At 43.4% G+C, this 18383-nt stretch overlaps 1 protein-coding gene and 1 long non-coding RNA gene across 3 annotated transcripts in view; one reads left to right on the top strand and one right to left on the bottom strand.

The window, feature by feature from the left end:
• The first annotated feature begins 2906 nt into the window (after positions 1–2906).
• pde8a (phosphodiesterase 8A) overlaps positions 2907–18383 on the top strand; it is a 41489-nt gene continuing 26012 nt past the window's right edge. The window contains exon 1 of one of the 2 annotated variants that reach the window (XM_049031069.1): positions 2907–4211. In XM_049031069.1, the coding sequence (XP_048887026.1) occupies positions 4059–4211 (153 nt within the window). In that variant the 5' untranslated portion in view covers positions 2907–4058. Of the gene's footprint in view, positions 4212–11248; positions 11268–18383 lie in introns of those variants that run through there. The other variant, XM_049031070.1, reaches the window with a different exon arrangement.
• LOC125751793 (uncharacterized) lies at positions 9547–15332 on the bottom strand. The gene is made up of 3 exons (XR_007400792.1): positions 14921–15332; positions 14305–14383; positions 9547–9747 (listed from the first exon to the last, which is right to left on the bottom strand). It is a non-coding gene; the product is annotated as an uncharacterized LOC125751793 (long non-coding RNA).

Here is an 18383-nt window from a genome sequence, read left to right as displayed (position 1 = left end):
ATAGGCTCTGGACCACCTGCGACTCAGAAGGATAAGCAGTTTGGAAAATGGATGGATGGATGGATGGAAGTCTAACAATCATGACTAATGACTCTTGCTAGTCAAGCAATAGATCCTGCAGGTTAGGGGTGAGTACAGGGTGTATTTTCATTTCACAACATAATTCATTAGTTAAACTAAAAGCATACTGAGTGAAAAATGACACAGAATGCTATATTCCTTTAAGACACACTGCTGTGAATGAGCCACATCTCTGTCTGTTAGATCATCTCTGCAAAGGTCTATTGCTGATGCCAGTGCTACTTATTATGGGACATATTTGACATTTCGCAAATAATAGTCTGTTTTCCTCCAGGCCAGGTGATCACACAGAGCAAAAGTGATTCACCTACATATTCATACCTGCTCCACTGATCACCTTGCTTGACTTCATAACGATATGTGATATGATATGATATATGATACCTAGTTTTTGAAATATGGAGTTTTACTTAAAAAAGGTTTTGAGGGGAGAACAAAAAAATGATTGGTTCAGAGAGAGAACCAATCAGATTTCAGAAGAGGTGGGTCCAAGCAACTAGAAGAGGTGGAATCAAGACACCTGGTCGGTTAGTCCCACCTCCTCTATTTGCTTGGCCCACTTCCTTTACAATCTGATTGGTTATCTCTTTGAACCAATCATTTTTCTTTCTGCCTCTCAGAAAAATTTTGTGTAAGTGAAACTCCCATGATTTGGTTACATACAAAGGTTTTGGGTTTTAGTCTCATGGAGCCCTTTGGCTCCACCCTTTTTTGAGACATTTAACTAAAATTCCTCAAGTGTTGTATGTCCAGCTGTATGATTAAATGATGTAAAACTGGGCGATGCTGTGTTTTAAGGCCCCTGTTCCCTACAATGGTCATATTATTGGGTCCGCGACCCTTGCGGCATTCTCTCTGTAACAGGCATCGTGAAGCACCACAAATCATGTGTCTTCAAAACGGTAACAGAAGAACTGAATCTAATTTACATTTATGTTTTATTAGGCCAGTAACCTTGTTCTCCACAATGATTACAAGAATTACTACTCCCCATGCTCAGAAACTAAGTATTATGTAATACTTTTAAAGATATTTCATTTCTTTTGGTATTTTAAAAAGGTCTGGATTCAAACCCTAGCCCAAGAATGGAATGAGAGGAGAATTCAACTGCACTGAGGGAAACTGAATCATTCAAGAAAAAGTGAGATTAAATAATTAAATTAATTTAAATGAAAGAGATTGATAACATTATAGCACATATTCGGTACTATTCAGTCTTCATCAGATATGCCATACCATTATTAGCCTAATGGAAATATGTGATTCCCGATGCTCCGTGTGACAGGGGCCATGAAAAATTTGGAATATAACTGGATTGGTCCGGTTGGGGGCCCAATTAGATTGTGGGAACAGATTCCTTCAACTTGATCACTTTATCACACACTTCCATTAACAACTGAGTATTTCCTGAAACAGATCTATCAATGAAAGTAGCTTCCTTAATGGGATGGTAATGAGCTTTTGACAATAAGCACTGTTGACAAAGATAATTATTTTGAGAGCTTGGGATCATTAAAACTCCTGTGCAAGGGCACCATGAAGGAGGGGGGTGGGGGGGTGGGGGTGGGTGGACAGTTCCAGATGCCCAACAGTAATAGGGGCCCTAAAAAATTTTTTTTGAAAGGTAACTGGATTGGTCTTGATTGGGGGCCCAATATGATATGCTTCTATAGGGCCCACAATCTCTAGCAGTGCCCCTACTCCTCTGCTTGGTTAAATAAGTACATTTCCATCCTGACTGTTGTCTGAGTTATGGGTATTTTTGTGACACTCTAAGAATAGGCAGCATAGATGTTCAGCAGACAGTGATGCAACATCACACCTCTCGTGTATGATCCTGACACCATGTACGGTGTGCTTCTTTCCATTCTGCAGGCCTTACTATGGATTGCATTGCCTTCAGTTTTCATTCGGTGTACAGATGAAGGAAATACTGACATACAAAAAAGCAACAAACTAGGGGAAATAGCTTCAGTGATTAAGGCCTGTTAGGTTTTCTATTAATGTTACTTTTGGTCTGTTATTTTCATTACGCCATTTCTTTAACTCAAAACAGGGTGTTTATTTTCTTCTTTTGTTTCACAACTCACATTTCCTTAGATCAGTAGTAAATGCTTACTATGTTGATATGTATCCTGCAGAAATTTCAGAACAAAAAAGTGATTGTTACGCAAATGAAAGATCTACAATTCAACTTCTGTAATTTATTTTGACATCGCAGGCCTGGGTCACAGCCAGTTTGTTTAAAATATGCAAGAGATGTCTCAAGTCAGAATATTCCTTTACCTGAGCTATACATTGGACGACTACTGTAAAATACCTTAAGATTAGCTTAGCCTGTAAGCTAAGTTGTCCGGAAATATGACCCTTGTAAGTTATGTCAACACAAGATGGTTACGTAAGCATAAGAATATATGAAATATTAATTTCTTTAATGACATAAAATATTATGTAATTTAATACTGTAATAGAATTTTACACGAGTACCACAAACAATCGTTTCTATTTCCGTTATCATCTTAATGCATGCCAAGTCAAAAAAATATTTTTTGGTTAAATTATTTTACATAAAAACGGCTGTATACTATGAGGTGTAACTAGGATCTTGAATATAATTTGTTATTTACTGGCACGCAAAGCTCGTATTTAGGCGTCAGTGTTAATAAAAACCGTAAGGCGAGTTTCAGATTTAACAATTTCATTTTCAAAAATCCCTCGGAAGGCGGGTCCCGCCCAGCTTGCGGGGTACCTGCCGCTGATTGGTCCAGAGCGGCTCATTTGCATTGACGTCAGTAAAGGCTGTAGGTCAATCCTTGCGGGTGCTTTTATTGGATCTGCCGCTGTCAAGCTTTGCTGAAGAATTGGAAGGGCAAACGCTAGAAAGGCACTGAAAGACTAACAGAAAACGGCACTCTGCGGCTATTTTTCGCTTGTGCATTTATAAATAACAAACAGTAGGATCAATTTTTCTAACTTGAAACTTAAGGTCGCACGGCTGTTCTTGTTTTTATACGATTCCATTATTCAGAGGTGGTACCACAGATAATTTGACAGCCTTTACATCATTTTTTTTTTTTGGGGAGGGGGGGAGAAAAAAAATCGTGGGCCTCTGATAAAACTGCAGCTCGTTTGAAATGCATTTTCTTCTTGTCACTTTTGTTACATAACTGCTAACGGGAATGTGAATGATGGTTTCACAAAACGGATCCTGCTTGCTCTCTGTGTTATTTTCGAGAGTTGAAATGGCATGCCTGGTTTGACCAAAACGCATTTTCTTGTATGGGGTGAGACTTCAGATCAAAGCGGCTGCCAAGACGAATTCTGCGCTTGGACAATGCTTTAAGCCTGTTGATTATGAATGGCACTGAAGTGGACCGAACTGTAGCAAAATGAGGTTTGTGCCCCCCCTGCCTTGAATTGAGAGGAGCCGATTTGTTGAAAGGGAACATTTTGTTTTTCTGGGAGAGAAAATTTGATGTTTTCTGCGTGGACAGGAGACATCGTCGACAAACGTGGATAAAAATGGATAAAGCGATTGCCTGAACCGAGGGAGACTGAGTTCAAATTCGGGAGTGAAAAGTTAAGAATTGAGTGTGTTGATGATGATGATGATGATGATGTGGGTACGAGGACGAAGAGGGGAGTAAGTGGAAGAGGAATTGCGTATGGAATTGAATTGTCGAGTTAAAAGTACTCCCGGATTCATGCATTTGCAAGAGAAGGGCGCATTTGTAAAAAATACATATAATTTACTTCATGTAAAAGGCAGAAAGGAAATCTATTTCCTGGTTGGGGGGTGGGGGGGAAGGAAGATATATTATTCAGGGTCACTGCAAGGGAAACGACAGAGAGCGTTTTGCCTTAAGATTATGAGAAAGGAACAAGAAGACAGCGAGATATCCGAGGCAAGAAACACTAACTGAAGGGCAGAAGCGAAGCACTTAAGCAGAAGGAATCGGCAGAATTTGGGTTGAAGTATGGGCTGTGCTTCAAGTATCCATATCTCGGATAGGGTGGTCTATCATAGTGGAAAAGACTCCGAGGATTCCCACTCGCCACAGCAGACCAACGCCAACCAGCAACAAGGAAACCCAACCCTGGGATTACCCATTAAATCTTCTAGTTACAAGGTGAGCCGTAATACTCCTACCCACTCCAGAAGTGAGGAATGATGGTGCGTGCTTGTGCGCATGTGTGACAGCTATGTGCTGTGGATGTGCCTCGGTCAACCAACCATTGTTATAGTTATGCATAATTAATTAATTGAGCTTAATGCACATTTCTGCGGATATTTTTTTCTAATCTGCCGGTGAGAAAGGTAGCAGAATTGCGAACTGTCATTTTCAAACTAGAGGGAAAACATGACTGACGGGAGCTGCAATGATACAGTTGTTGTGATGATTCTTGCATCATCACACGTTTAATATTGCGTGTAAACGTACACAGTTTGCACTGTTATGTAGCTTGAACGCACGACCTGGAAGCCCTTGCATTCCTTGGACCGTTATGCTTACAGAGAGATACGAATGCATATGTCTTGTAATTGCTGCCTTAGATAGTTTTATGGATTAACATGTCGAATGTGATGGGAAATCTCTCATGAACTCGTTCCATTGTGAGCGAATACATTCTGCGCAGATTTAAAAAGCAGTCTTTAAAATATCTGCACATTTAGGATTGTTTGCAGCAAGGTGCCCCCCCCCCCCCTTTTCTTTGCTTTTTGTATTAGTAGGCGGGCCTTCATATTAATATTATGTTAAGTGTAGTCATCCAGGTTTTGGACGGGACACACTACCTGTTGATGTTATTAAAAGGCAGGTTTTTTATGTGCAGTACCGAGCTCCATGAGCGCAGGTAGCATGCATTGATGTTTCCAGTGATCCCACATTCATGTAAGAAGGTGTGTGAGAGGCAGAGCTGCACTAAGCTTTGGGGACAGATTTACTTTCCTGCTAGTTTCTATGTTCAGGCCTCCTGCAGAAACCAAAATGTATTTTTTTTAATGCAACAAAAAAATCGGACCGGTGAATTTATGGATTATACATGAAAGATAAAATTACCATTCAGAAAACAAGAGTAAAAATACCAGTAACCCAACTGAAAATATTTTTTAATGAAAATGCCTTTTCAGTTTTCAATTTTTTTAAGCCAAATATTAATTTTTACGCCTTTTTTCAAAGACACATTGTTGTTTTAGTGTTTATGGAGATGATACACAAAGCACGGCGTTATTTCAGTGGGATTTCTCTTCCTGGCTCCCAGCAGATGTGTGTCTTCAAACAACCCTTTTCCCCCAAATTCTTGTTTTTATGTTTTAATGGTGCCATTTCCTCCCCCCAAAAAAAAGCATGACGTGGAACATTCCTTGCTTGTGTGAAAATGTTCGTGGAGGAAATCTGTACAGTACTTTTCAAACCTGGTGCAGGCCTGTCCTACACCCTGGCCTACACACCCCAAATCGAATCCTCAACGTTAGAATGATTTGTGTTAAGTTGCAGGCTGTTTACAGGCTGCAGCGTCATATTTCATTACCTCAATTTGTGATGTTATGATAAGTATTTTTAAAAGTGTGACTGTGGCTTTGGAAACACCACGGAATCAGTTGATTGAAAAGGATTATTTTACCACTGTAGGTAAGTTGAGAAGCTTTTTATTTTTAAATATTAAGCTGTGTACAGCATTAATTTCCCCTGCTGTATGACCTTAGTTTATTTTCACAGCATGCACATAGTGTTGCGTCGTATATGCGTGTACATTCTAGTGAGGGTAACGTTCCCACATTTGTGCATGGATGCATTCAACCAAACAGAACCTGCATTACGACTTTCTATCAGCAGATTCTCACCTGTAGTTTTCTTCCATGCAATTTCTGTCCAGGTGGAAAGGAAAGCAAAATGCAGTTTATTGTTATTGTGACGTTTTTTTTTTTTTCCTTACCCGTGGCACCTTGGGTGACAGCGACACGGTCAAAATGAACTTCAGAAGCAAAACTTTTCTTTGTGCTATTTCTGTCAGGTTAGTTCTTTCTAGCCTGGGCCAATCAGAGTGCTATTTAAAAAAAATTCGAACTGTATCATCTTAAGAACAAAAGCCACTATTGGTTCAGCTCCAGAGGCCAATGGTGTTGCAAAATGATAAAACATCAGTATTGATTAATCCACTAAGGGAAGTAAATGTGTTGGAATTTTTAATAAAATCCTTCTTTATTGCATTCCAGTCACATGATGGAGAAATTCAGGGGAAAAAAAAAGTTTTATGACGTGAAACTGGTTCTATCGCAGGCGATGGCTTTTGGCCTGAGGTTTTTTTTACCTCGACATAAAACGAGGCGTAATTTGGTTTCGGCAGAAGCCGTCTTTGTGATGTAATCAGGGTTAAAGAAATCACTGTATAATGAGGCCGCTGTGTTTGTGTATCGTTGCACTCACACCTTTATCGTGGCGCAGTGACGTGGGTCGTATCCGCTGTGCGTCGCCCGCAGAGTGCATGACACAGACAGACATGAGAAGTGAGGGAAGGCTGTGTTCTGGCCAATCACTGCCGGGTCTGTGTTGCTACTCAAAGCTTGATAAGAAAACAGAATTTAGACTTTAATTTTCCCCCTCTCTCCACGTCCTGTACTTTTAGCAGTTGGGGAACGGCTGCGGCTCTCCACTGGCCTTTCCTGATGTTTTGTACAAATGGTTTTGTACACATGGCTTGTCTAGAATTAATGGCCGGGCTGCTGGATTTGGGTGGCTTGTTTTAACACACGCAGGGTCACTGTGTACAAGGACGCACACCTCTGCTTTTGCTGCACGTCTCGAGTCTAGGCAGGGAGAATCTGCACCCTGGACTCCGAGGTGCCATTGAGAGGCCATTATTCCTCCTTAAAGTTTCCTGAGTGGCAGGTCCAGCTACAGCGCGGCATGTCCTAGGGAGGCGTACAGGTTGTGGTGAAGTCCAGTGATTTCTTTCTGCTCCGATTTCTGTGCCTCTGGAGCCAAACAGAATCGACTGTAGAGGAGCAGAGATGTAACCCCCCTCCTCCCCCCCCCCTCATACCACCAGCAGTCTCAGTCTTTTGTTTCTGCCTACGGCCTTTTCATTGTGCGTCAGGATATGGCATCAATTTGTTCATTTTGTGAGTTTACGTGCCCTCAGTCGCCCCTATCGCCGCCCACGACTCTGTGATACGCTCGCTGCAATGCCACTGTGTCACCCTATTGCTTTTAGCGCTTTTCTGGGGGGGTGGGCGCCAACACACGGTGCGGTCGGTGTCCTGGCACAGCGGTTGCCACTGATGCCCCCGATGTTTGTGAGCTTAACCTTAATTTGCGTTCGCTACGTTAGTACGTGGAGTCGGCCCAGGGAAACTTAATTAGTGAGTGCGAGGGACAAGCTGAGAATAGATTTCATTTGCACGTGTGAATTGCGTGGTTTGGGTGCTGTTATGCACTGCGAAGCGGAGCCGGTCTTGACCAGTGGGCTCGTTTTTCCTCCCCGGTCGTGCAGTGACGGGTGCAGTGCTTTTCCAGGTACCTCCGTGGCACGCTTCCGGCTGCCTCTCGAGGAGAACCCTCGGCAATGTCTGCTCAGCCTCAGCGGTTCCTGTTTGACGCACGGTGACCGCTTCATTATTGCGTCTAGGAGCATATGGAGTCGGGCTAATTGTGCAGAAATCTCCCAGGACTGGATGCGGTTTCTGCCTCCCTTTTAGGAGGCGACGGATCTTTTATGTGTTTACGTGCGAAGATGGAGCAACACTAAGCAACTGGCAGCGATACTGTGATTATTTCTAAGGCGGCGTTTGTGTCGTTTCGCCTCTTTGACGTGTCCCTTAAGATGTTCTTCTCCTTTTTAAAAAAGAGCCCTTCTGGAGTGTGAATATGAAATATACCGACATTTTAACTCAAAATCGGTACAAGCAGGCTCTTGTTAAAGCTCGCGTTGCTGCACCATTGACGGTCTCTGTAAGGACATTGACATGGACACGGCAGAGTCCATGCTGGTCGTCTGAACTGAAGGCCTTTGTCATGGAACTTGTTGGTTTTTAGGGTTGTTGTGTTTTTTTTTTTTTTTGCAAGTTTAATTTCTGGCGGATTAGCGATGGTCTATTTTAAAGACCCTTGGCAGAGTATAAAGATGTCACAGGGTTAGAGTTTCAAATGACCCCCACCCCCCCCCCCCCCGCCGCCTACATTAACACCCTGGCAAAGAAGCCTTACCCCTGTGAATCATGTGACACTGGAAAGACTCAATCAGCACTTGCTCTACCTGTTGCATGCAGATCAGCTCACGTCCGTCTCTTCGGATTGGACCAGGCCACTTCATTGTTTTTCTCGTCGCTATGTGAAGCGGAATCCCCCTGAAAGAAGACTTCCACTTTCCCAGAAGCCTTTAGGCTGGGAAGTGAGAGCTCAGAAAAAGAGTGGCACTCGGAGATGGATCCTCCTTGGGGGGGGGGGGGTGACCTTATCAGTGTATGTACCATGTTTTACCTTGTGTTTTGACAGTCGTTCACAGACAGGGTCTTTTTTTTTTCTGGAAGGGAGAAAAGTGAGATATCTGAGGCGTAAATGATTGTCAAGGGCACAGTATGGTCTGGCCTGCTACGTCTGCGATAAGGCCCAAGTACAAGGTCCCACACTGGTTTTGTTCCCTTTCAGGAGATAATCTACGACCATGTGGGGTCTAGCACAGGGTCTGAAGGCAAGGCTTCTATGCTGTGGAGAAAAATATCTTCCACAAACCTTCTTTATATCATAACCAGTTTCGATGCTCCTGAAGTAAAACTTAATTTGACCCTCTAACTCCTGTCAGCCTCAATGTCGGACAGCATTAAAAAAATTGGCAGCTGCACCATTGATTAAATTTAAACTTCTCTTGAGAAGAATCGCTGAAGGTGTTATGCAAGTGTGAGTGTCGCTCAGAGACTGGATTATTTTGTTAAGAGATGAGCACCCCGCCCACTATGTTTTCATAAGTGTAATCTGATCATGATGTAAACGATATGGACATTGTCATTAAGATCTTAAATACAGACGTGGCGTTTTCATTTGGCCTCCTGCCTTTAGTTGTTACATCGGTAATACTAGTAATATGTAGTATGAAGCACTTACTGTAAAGAATGGCCTGTAGACAAGGTGATATTTTCATGTGTAAAATCTTTCCATTTAAATTCAGGTTTACGCGTTGAAATACGGTCTGGAAGTACTTGGTATTTTGGTTTATTGTTGTACTTAATGCTTTATTTGGTTTAGCACTTGTAAAGTGCATTATAAATAAAATGCATTATTATTATTTATTTAAAAATGCCCAGAGGTGTGCATTTGTGTGAGTGAATGGTGTGTCTGCATGACCTGCGATGGGTTGGCGCCCCATCCGGGATTGTTCCCTGCCTTGTTCCTGTAGCCTCTGTTATGGGCTTGAGACCTCCCCACAACCCTGAGTGGGATAAGTGGTTACAGAAGGTGGATGGATGGATTGGATTTAGTTTGTTTAATGTACAGTTTGTATGTCAGTTTCTTCTCAGGTATAGATCATTGCAGCAGATGATAAGTGAGAATAAAATCTGATCAGCAGTCAGTTCCGGTGACCGGAGCCCAATCCTGGTAACGCTGCACTTTTCTTACGCTATAGCGGTCGGCGTTTCACACCAGGGCTGCCCGTCTGACCATGGCGTGCCTGTTGGCAGAAGCGGAAAGGCTAGTAGGATGATTCTCCTCCTGAGCGGCTCTGGCGCCGCACTCAACCGGCTGATGAATTCAGTTCGCGAGGTCTGGCTCTGGAGTCGTTCGGAAATTTATTCCCAAGTAGAGCAGAATCTGGGCCGGATGAATGAATCCACTGTATGGTGGAGTGTGGAGATGCAGGAAGGGTCACCTCGACAGTCTGGGCCTTTTCCTCTCGCACTCTCTCCACTCGCTGCCTGCTTCCCTAACCTTGCTGTTGGCTGGCTGTAACTTTCTCACACTTAACGGTGAGTCTGTTCCGGTCCTTGGTGACATTTTTAACATTCTTTAAGTCGGTCTCATTCCTGTTGCTATTCTTGTTGTCACCAGAACAAAAAAAAAAAAAAAAAAAGAAAACTACGAGCGTGAGATTTCCTCTCGCACAGACTACTGGGATGATGGCGGACGCCTTTACGTTGAAGGCTGACCTCAACCTCTGTCCCCGTTCGGCAGTCAGAAGCTATCGGTTGTTTCCTGCAAAGCGTGAACTTCTTCTGTAAACACATTTCCGAGATCCCACAGATGTATTTTATTTTGTGGAGAGTTTTACATCTGTAACACTTCCCGGGGTCTGGAAATAACATTGGTTTGTTAAATTACCGACTGGCATCGTATATATATTTCTATGTTTTTCCAGACGAATGCATTCCAGCAGTTTACGTTAGCGTCCCATATACGATTGTGTCAGTTGGCGCACTGCTGTCTATACCACATAATAAATTCTGTTCTATTTTGTAATAGTAAATATTCTTTGATGGCAGTTCAAAGTATTTTAAGCTAGTTATGCTACCTCTTGGTATGCAAACAAGCAAACCAGAGCAAAAATAATAGAGAGTGGGACTACAGTCCCCCATAAGGATGTGTGTCCGGTACTCGAACTCCGGGAGATGCTGGTCTCAGTGCGTAATTAATCTTTCAAAATGATCATTTAAGAGTCCTTCTGCTTTCTGGCTTATTGGTCTTTGGATGTGGGACAGCTTTTGACAGTCAGCCTGATTCGTTTCCGGAATGAGAGCTTATTTATCTCTTTTTACAATGTCGAATATTCCACATAACTTCACTGATGTTATTTTTCCCTGACAGTTTTATTAAATCAACTGTAATTAAAGTCACGTAACAGATATGACAGCATTACCCAGAGGTGACGTGATCAGTAGCTGACATCTCTGAAGGTGCTATTTCTCAGCTAAAATTTGGTACTGTGTTGCTGTGATACCATTCGATTGGGGGGGGGGGGGGGATTGGGGGTCATGACCCTGCTCTTTAAAGCTGTCCCCCCCCCGTACATTGTTTCACAGCTGGGCGCCGGGCCGGGCGGTTGGCTGGCTTTCCTGTCCCTGATATCACTGAGTGCCGCCTGTAGGGCCCTATGACGTTTTGCCGAGTCATACTTCACACTTTATCTTTTCTGGCACTGACCTTGAGAAACGTGATGGACGCAAGGAAAAGAGGCCCAAAGAAAATGTGGCGTAGGTAAGATTCGGCCCCCTCCTGGTCCCAGAGCTCTTCTCTTCAGGTATTTTTTTAAATAATTATGACATCTTCCCCCGCTGTTATTTTGTTTTGCTCTCACTAAAGCAGTACCGTTTAATTGCTTTGGGATCCCTGGGAAACGGCATGCCATGTCAACCTTATTAATTTTTAAAACTAAGTTTCTCTGGCATCCAGATAGGCTGGATGTAGCTTGTAATTGGCAGGGGGAAAGTTAAAATGAAATGCTGTGTGAAGTGTCAGAAAGTGAAAACACTGCCGTTCTTAATTTAGTACCGAGAATTAGTACTGAAAATACTGAAAATTGAAAACCGCACTTTGTAAAAGCAAGAAAAGCCTGAGTGGATTATTACTGAGTCCGCGAGTGTAATGTAAGTCTGAAATCTGGCGGTAACACGGCTGATGAAGTGCGTCTGACTGTGTATTAGCCCAAATCCGAGTATCTTTACGTAACGGCATTCTGCAGAGCCTGGTAAGGACCTGTGACCTGCTGTCAAATCGCCTTTGTTTCGCAACACTGTTTACCTTCATTCCATTTAATCGACAGATTTTCTGTGTGTGTATCGCTCCTCTTAGCAAACAGTTTGCCACTTATTTAACTAAATGGTATCGAGCGTGTCTTCATGTAAGTGATTAATCATTTTTATTTATCATCAGTCTCACCTCTCGATATTGCACGACGGTGTTGAGGCCAGAGAAGTCTGTCGTTATACTGCGCTGACAGAGTGTAGCTACATGCGCGGCACCATCATGGCCGGGCGAGTAGTACATCGTACGCGTGTCAGTGCCAGTTCTCTCACTGGCTTTTTTTTTCATTCCCACCTTTTTCACACACCTGAATGTCTATGTCTGTCTCCTAGAACATACTGGTGACTCTTCCAGGACGTCCCAACTTTGTATCCTGTAATACTCTGTCTGGCCAAAAGTGTGTGGACACCAGCTGTTCGACTCAACATCCCGTTCTGAGCCCATGGGTGTTAATGTGAAGTCGGCCAGTCCGATGCTGCTGTAGCAGCCCGAACTCTTCTGGGAAGGTCTTCCGCTAGGCGCTGGCATTGAGGTTAGGTTACCAGGCGCCAGTTTGTGAGCTTGTGTGACTTGGCGCGTCATGACTGAACTTACTTCCAGGAGTATTGACCTTCACAATCTCGCATCACTTGCTGGGACAGCTCAAGTGTGGCAGAAATGGGGCGAATGGACTTGTTGGAAAGATGGAGCTCCATGATGGTGCCCAGTGGAAAGTCACTAGCTTCTTCAGTAAAACATCCATTCTGTGGCTAATCTGCTACAGGACATGGTGCTTAACTGCGTGCTTAATTATGCGTCTTTGTCGACAACAGATATGGCTTAAGAACGTCTACATACTTTTGGCTATGTGGTATATCTGAATCTCTAGATTCTTTAAGACTGAACTGAACAAACAGTTGTAGGATGAAAGGAACGATGGATGGATGAGAGAGGCATTCGAAGGTTTTGTCTCATTTTGGATGAGTGTCCAATTCTTCGACGTTTTATCTAATGGCGAAATGTGAATATACGGTATTTTCACCAAAGGATTTTTAACCTTACTTAACCATACTCAGGATCTCAGATTGTTGTGTGGTCAAAAGAAAATGTTTTGGCTACGCTTTCCAGCCTACAAATTTCACACGTCAAACGTTGCTTCTCCGATAGCACGTCAGTGTGCCCTTCCAAAGTGAGTGGCTATACTGACAGATATTTCTATTGTGTTTTAAATAGTCATCAGAAGTAAGGCTGCATTCACAAGCTAGTGTGCACCCCCCCCCCCCCCCAAGGTTAAAAGGCCTAAATCATGAGATGGCATGTGATAGTTCCTTAAGGCTTTTGAAACGCTCGTCTAAAATGGGACAGTACTGGTGTTTACTTAGCAGTTAGCCTACACTGTTTTTTTTTTCGGAGCCATCTGGAATTTATGTGCCTCTTTGTAATAATGCTGGTCGTCCCATGCGGTAAAAGTTATGGAGTCCTTCTTTACAATCCTGTTGGGAGTATGTTGCGAAGGTGGGGATTGCTTTGTACTGACGGCGGATATGTTCTAGCTATCCTCTGTGTGCTTCTGGTCTCCACGATAGTGGACATTGTCAAAGATACAAATCCCATCGTGCTACGGTCACGAGGCTTCATTTGTGTAAAAGGGGATTTTTAATCCTCTGGAGTAATTGTGTGTTTTGCCCTCACAGTATCTGCATTAGAGGAGAGGTTTATGTTTCCCGTCGTCCTCAGCTGACAGCCAGTTCCTTACACGCTCGGTATGCTGTGAATCTTTCCCCACAGATAGCAGACCAGTACTGGTTCTGTCTGGATACTCTCTGTTTTTCTTTTTGTGAATCTTCTCAGCCGACATTCGCAGAGAAACGAAAAGCTTCGGTCTACATTTTGCTGTGATGACTTCCTCCCAATTTCTTCTAGTCAGCTGCAGATTTAGGGATGTAATTCTGACTGTATGTCTCCTACAGTGAGGCAGGTACTGCTAGTGGATCTCCATGGGCCTCGTGGATGAAGCGTCCAGGTGCAGTCAGGCCCTCACAGTGACATTCGTCATTTGTTCTTCCAGGTGTCGTTTTCTGGTGTTCGGGAGTAAAGCATCTCTCTTTGGTTATTCCTAGCATAGGTATTTTCATCTTTTCCCCCAGATTTCTCATTCTGTTGCTAAATCTCTGTAATCTGTTGTGTCATCTTGCATGTAGTAATGTACTGTACTAAGAACTATTTCATTAATTAACTTAACCCATTGGGGCGGCATGGTGGTGCAGTGGTTAGCACTGTTGCCTCACATCTCTGGGACCCGGGTTGGAGTCTCTGCCTGGGTTACATGTTTGCATGGGTTACAGGAGTTTGCATGTTCTCCCCATGTCATCGTGGGGTTTCCTCCGGGTACTCCGGTTTCCCCCCACAGTCCAAAAACATGCTGAGGCTAATTGGAGTTGCTAAATTGCCCATAGGTGTGCAGGTGTGCATGTGTGCATGTGTGAGTGACTGGTGTGTGAGTGTGTCCTACGATGGGCTGGCCCCCCATCCTGGGTTGTTCCGTGCCTCGTGCCCATTGCTTCCGGGATGGGTCGCGGGGGGTCTGGAGCCTAAGCGGTTTGGAAAATGGGTGGGTGGATGGATGGATGGATGGATAATCCATTGTTTTAGTTGGAACTATAGCTGCTTTATAGATTGTCCTACTGGTTCAACATTTTGACTGAAATTACATTCTCCAAAACCCGAAATTATGCATGTTTCACAGCTGCCATTAATTACAGCCTTGTAATTAGGCGTGATAGACTATATTTAATGATTGTCTGAAGGAGTGTGGCAACGGATGGTGCCGATGTCTCCTATTGGCGGAAACCTTCGCTGATGTCATCCACCACAGGTGTGTTGCCTGCATTAGCGAGCTGTTACTGTCACAGTGGGATTTATAGCAAAGTATTAAGTAGCCCAGTTCAGCAATAAAGTGACCGCAAGGTGAACAGGGCCCAGTGTGTTTTTCCTGGTTATAAAATACTAGATCTCAGCTATAGACCAGCATATTATATATTTGTTCAGTCAAAATCAAGAATCTTCAGGATGATTGTGCTGAAGAATGAAAACAATGAGATTTTTTCCCCCACGTAATAATTACCTACCTAGTCTATCATATGCAAGGTTTCCGGTGAGCTGGTTGCCTTGCATGTCAGTTCCTGTTTGCCTGGGGTCCCTAAACGTGGTGAAGCAGGTGTTGGTTGTTAAAAATGCCGTGCGACTGTTTCCTACCCAGTCTGAACACCGCAAAAAAAAAAAAAACCCGCAATGCAAACAAGCGAGATCAAAATCCACGAGGGCAGGAGCCAAGAGGGGATCGCGACATTGGACGACACGTCGAGGCCTGTAGACTCACTGGGTACGAGTTTAGCGTCTGGTGCGGGTCGTGAAAAGGAGGCAGTAACGGAGGGGGGAAACCTATACACAAGCTGGGGAGTAACTGGGCCAGACCGTCGACGGAGTGGGAGCCGAATAACTGGAGTGAACGCGCTTTAAAGGTGCAGCTTAATTTCGCTCCCATCACCTAGCTGCAGTGGCGCTAGCTAGCCGCTAGCCTCCCCACGGCGCAGTGAGGTTGAGCTCGTCCTGTAGGCCTGAGAGGGAAACGCAGCAGCTTTCCAGAATAACCTCAGCGAAGGGACACCCGGCTATGTCTCTCTCCTTACTGTACTTTTTAATATTATTCTGATTAATATTTATTCCTGCCACTAGTCTCAACAGATTAAGTTTACAGCATGATTATTTTTTTTTCGCTCAATAAAGTTACGTCTGCACTGCTTTTAATAGCATGTTTTAATATTTAATAGTTGTGTGAAGCTAAGGCTGATGTAAATGGATGTGTGTGAGTGTTATGAATTGCTAATATTAGATCCAGTTAGATGGTGTCTTATGTCACTCTGACATTTAGCGATAGACACACGTTAGCATGCTTTATGTTTGTGGGATGCTAGGATTATCTAATGATTTTTGACGATTTCAGGTTCTCCTGTTTTTTTGTTTTAGTTTTTTTTTTTTTTGAAATATTGAGTGTCATGTGACAATGTTTTGAAGCTAGCATGTCGATAGACAGACATGCAAAATATTGACCAATGACAGGCCATCGCACTTCCTGAGTTCTGTAGGTTGTTGGCTAAGTGTGGGGAACACGAAGGAGAGAATTTCTCTATTTGTAAAGGTGCTTAACCTTTGACTTTCAATATTAATGAGAAAATGCAATTATCATAGTCGTTATTTTTCATTGTTTCAGGCCACCGTCTTTTGAATACTTTTCCCGCTGTTTTAACGGTCTACATTCAGAGTTGAATGTGTTCTGTTCCGACTCTAGTCTTGCCTCTCTGATGAGTCAAAGTCCCGATTTTTCCCTCTGTCTCCAAACCCAGGGTGACTGTCTTCTGCTGTGACAGCGTGTAAGTTCTCAGGGCCCCTATGAAGCCCAGGTTGCACACAGCTAACACTGGCAATATGGAAATACCTTGGGAAGGTGGCCTTATGCTTCAGAGTGGCCTGATTGATTCGTCAGATTCCCCTGGCTGACCTTCCCCTAAGCTGCTTCAGATAGTACATGTCTGTAACTTTGGGAGCCGGGCGTTTTTTGGTGGGGTCCTGATTATTGCAGATGTCTCTGATGCTGCGTAACTTTTGCAGGATGCTTGGCTTTGAGGATTTCAGACACCATCGATACATATTAATGTATTCCCAGATCTCCATCCGTTAACCCCCGAACGCCTCAGTCACCCTGGAAATAGGCCGGAAACGATTTGTTTTAACGGCACTGACATGCTTCTCCGAGCAGAAGTGGGTTTTCTGGAGGCTTGTGTAATGGTGATCACCTGACCCGCTCTGCCTTGAGATTCAGCGGCTCTCGCTCGCTCTCTTATGTCAGACTTAATTCTCCTTAAGCTGCTGGCAGGTCTGTTGTTATTCCTTATTTCTGTGCTGCTAACGGCTACTGCAGGTACCTGCATGCTAAAAGTGCGTCAGGCCATGCGTATTGCATAAAGGAACCTTTCGAGTGGGAACCCGTTTCAGTGCTACTTTAAAATAAGAAACCATATGTGTGCGATATTTTTGTGTCACACACAATTTCCAGCTTTCCTGTTTTCTGTACTTACGCTAACATTGTAATCATTAAGCGTTACAGTGATGGTTTATTAATAACTAATAATTATTTATAATGGCTTAATATAAGGGAAGAAAAAGTTATTTTGTACCAATATATCAGATTATGAATGTTTGCTGTTAAAATGTATAAAATGAAGTTTTAAAGTAAGGGAAAATACAATTTACCAGGATTGCTTTCTCTTCAGAAGCTGATTTTGTAAGTTAAACTTGCATCGCCTTTAACTATGACTGTTGATTATTGTATGCTGCATAACAGTTTTAGATTTTAAAATATATCTGTATAAGGTTTGATATTTAATATGAAAGTTAATAGGCACAGCTTTCCTACATTATACATTACACCGTTTAGTGGCAATGAGCAGGAGAATTACTAGAGATTTTTGAAAAGGGGGGGGGGGGTTAAGCATTTACTAGGGGGTCTGATGGAAATGGCCCACATTAGTTAAACTAATGAGCATACATTTATTTGGGGGGGGCTAAAGAGGAGTATTAGGTGACTAATACAGCCGTAGCACTGCCCCTGGTAATGAGTAACCTGCTGCGTTAATTGATCGCTACAGGATGCTCTGTCACTAGCTTTCTGTCATGAAGAATTGATCCGGTGTGTCTCTCCTCTGTAATAAATATTCAAGCCTGATGTTCACTGCCTTACTGTACGGCCTGGCTGCTCTCTATCTGCTTCACAATACGTTTATGTGTTCCTCTTTCGTTATCTGCGGCGGCGAGAGATAAAAACTGCAGACTGAGCGAGGGTCAGACTGTTCCTGCGGCGCGACGGTGAGCCGTGCCGGAGCGCCAGTAGCGGGCGGCACGGACGTCAGCGTCCGCTGGCGACGGTGGGAACCCTGGAGGCTCTGCGCAGACCGGCATGTGCCCGGCGCCTTCAAGGAGGCTGCGGTCTGTGCGGAGAACAGAAAGACCATTTCAAATAAAAATTTATCTGTTAAAAAAAAAAAAAACAAAACAATCATCTGTTTTGTTCTGAAATGTCAAGGAGACTGAGAAGCTGCTGAGATGCGACGGATACGGGCGTGTCGTGTTGTTCAGTTCTGACCTGAGTGGGAATTTAGTCTTTTAGTGTGTTTTCTTTTTGAGTGTGGTACCTTTCGTATCCTGATCATGAGAAGACTAACACCCCATTGAATGCCACTCCATCACATCCCGAGCCGATCCTTTCAGTTTATGTTACATTTTAAATTCTTAACACGGCCTGGATTTTCTGGAAGTTTCATGAAGGTCGTAGGGCTTAAGATGACAGTGTTAACAGTCCCACTGGCCACTCATTTTGATTCAGTTTCATAACTGTGTTTATTTCCCCATAAGGTAAATTTTGTTTTTATTATTATATTTATACCAGGATTTGTTGTAGACTAGTTTTCAGTAAAACAGACTGAACCCCTAAGAGTTTCAGGCCTTTGAAGCGTCACTCGTAATATTAGTGTTCAG

This window comes from Brienomyrus brachyistius, chromosome 11 (genome assembly GCF_023856365.1).
Source record: "Brienomyrus brachyistius isolate T26 chromosome 11, BBRACH_0.4, whole genome shotgun sequence".
NCBI lineage: Eukaryota > Metazoa > Chordata > Actinopteri > Osteoglossiformes > Mormyridae > Brienomyrus > Brienomyrus brachyistius.
Note: the sequence above shows the minus strand (reverse complement) of the source record. Positions and strands in the feature narration are given on the sequence as shown.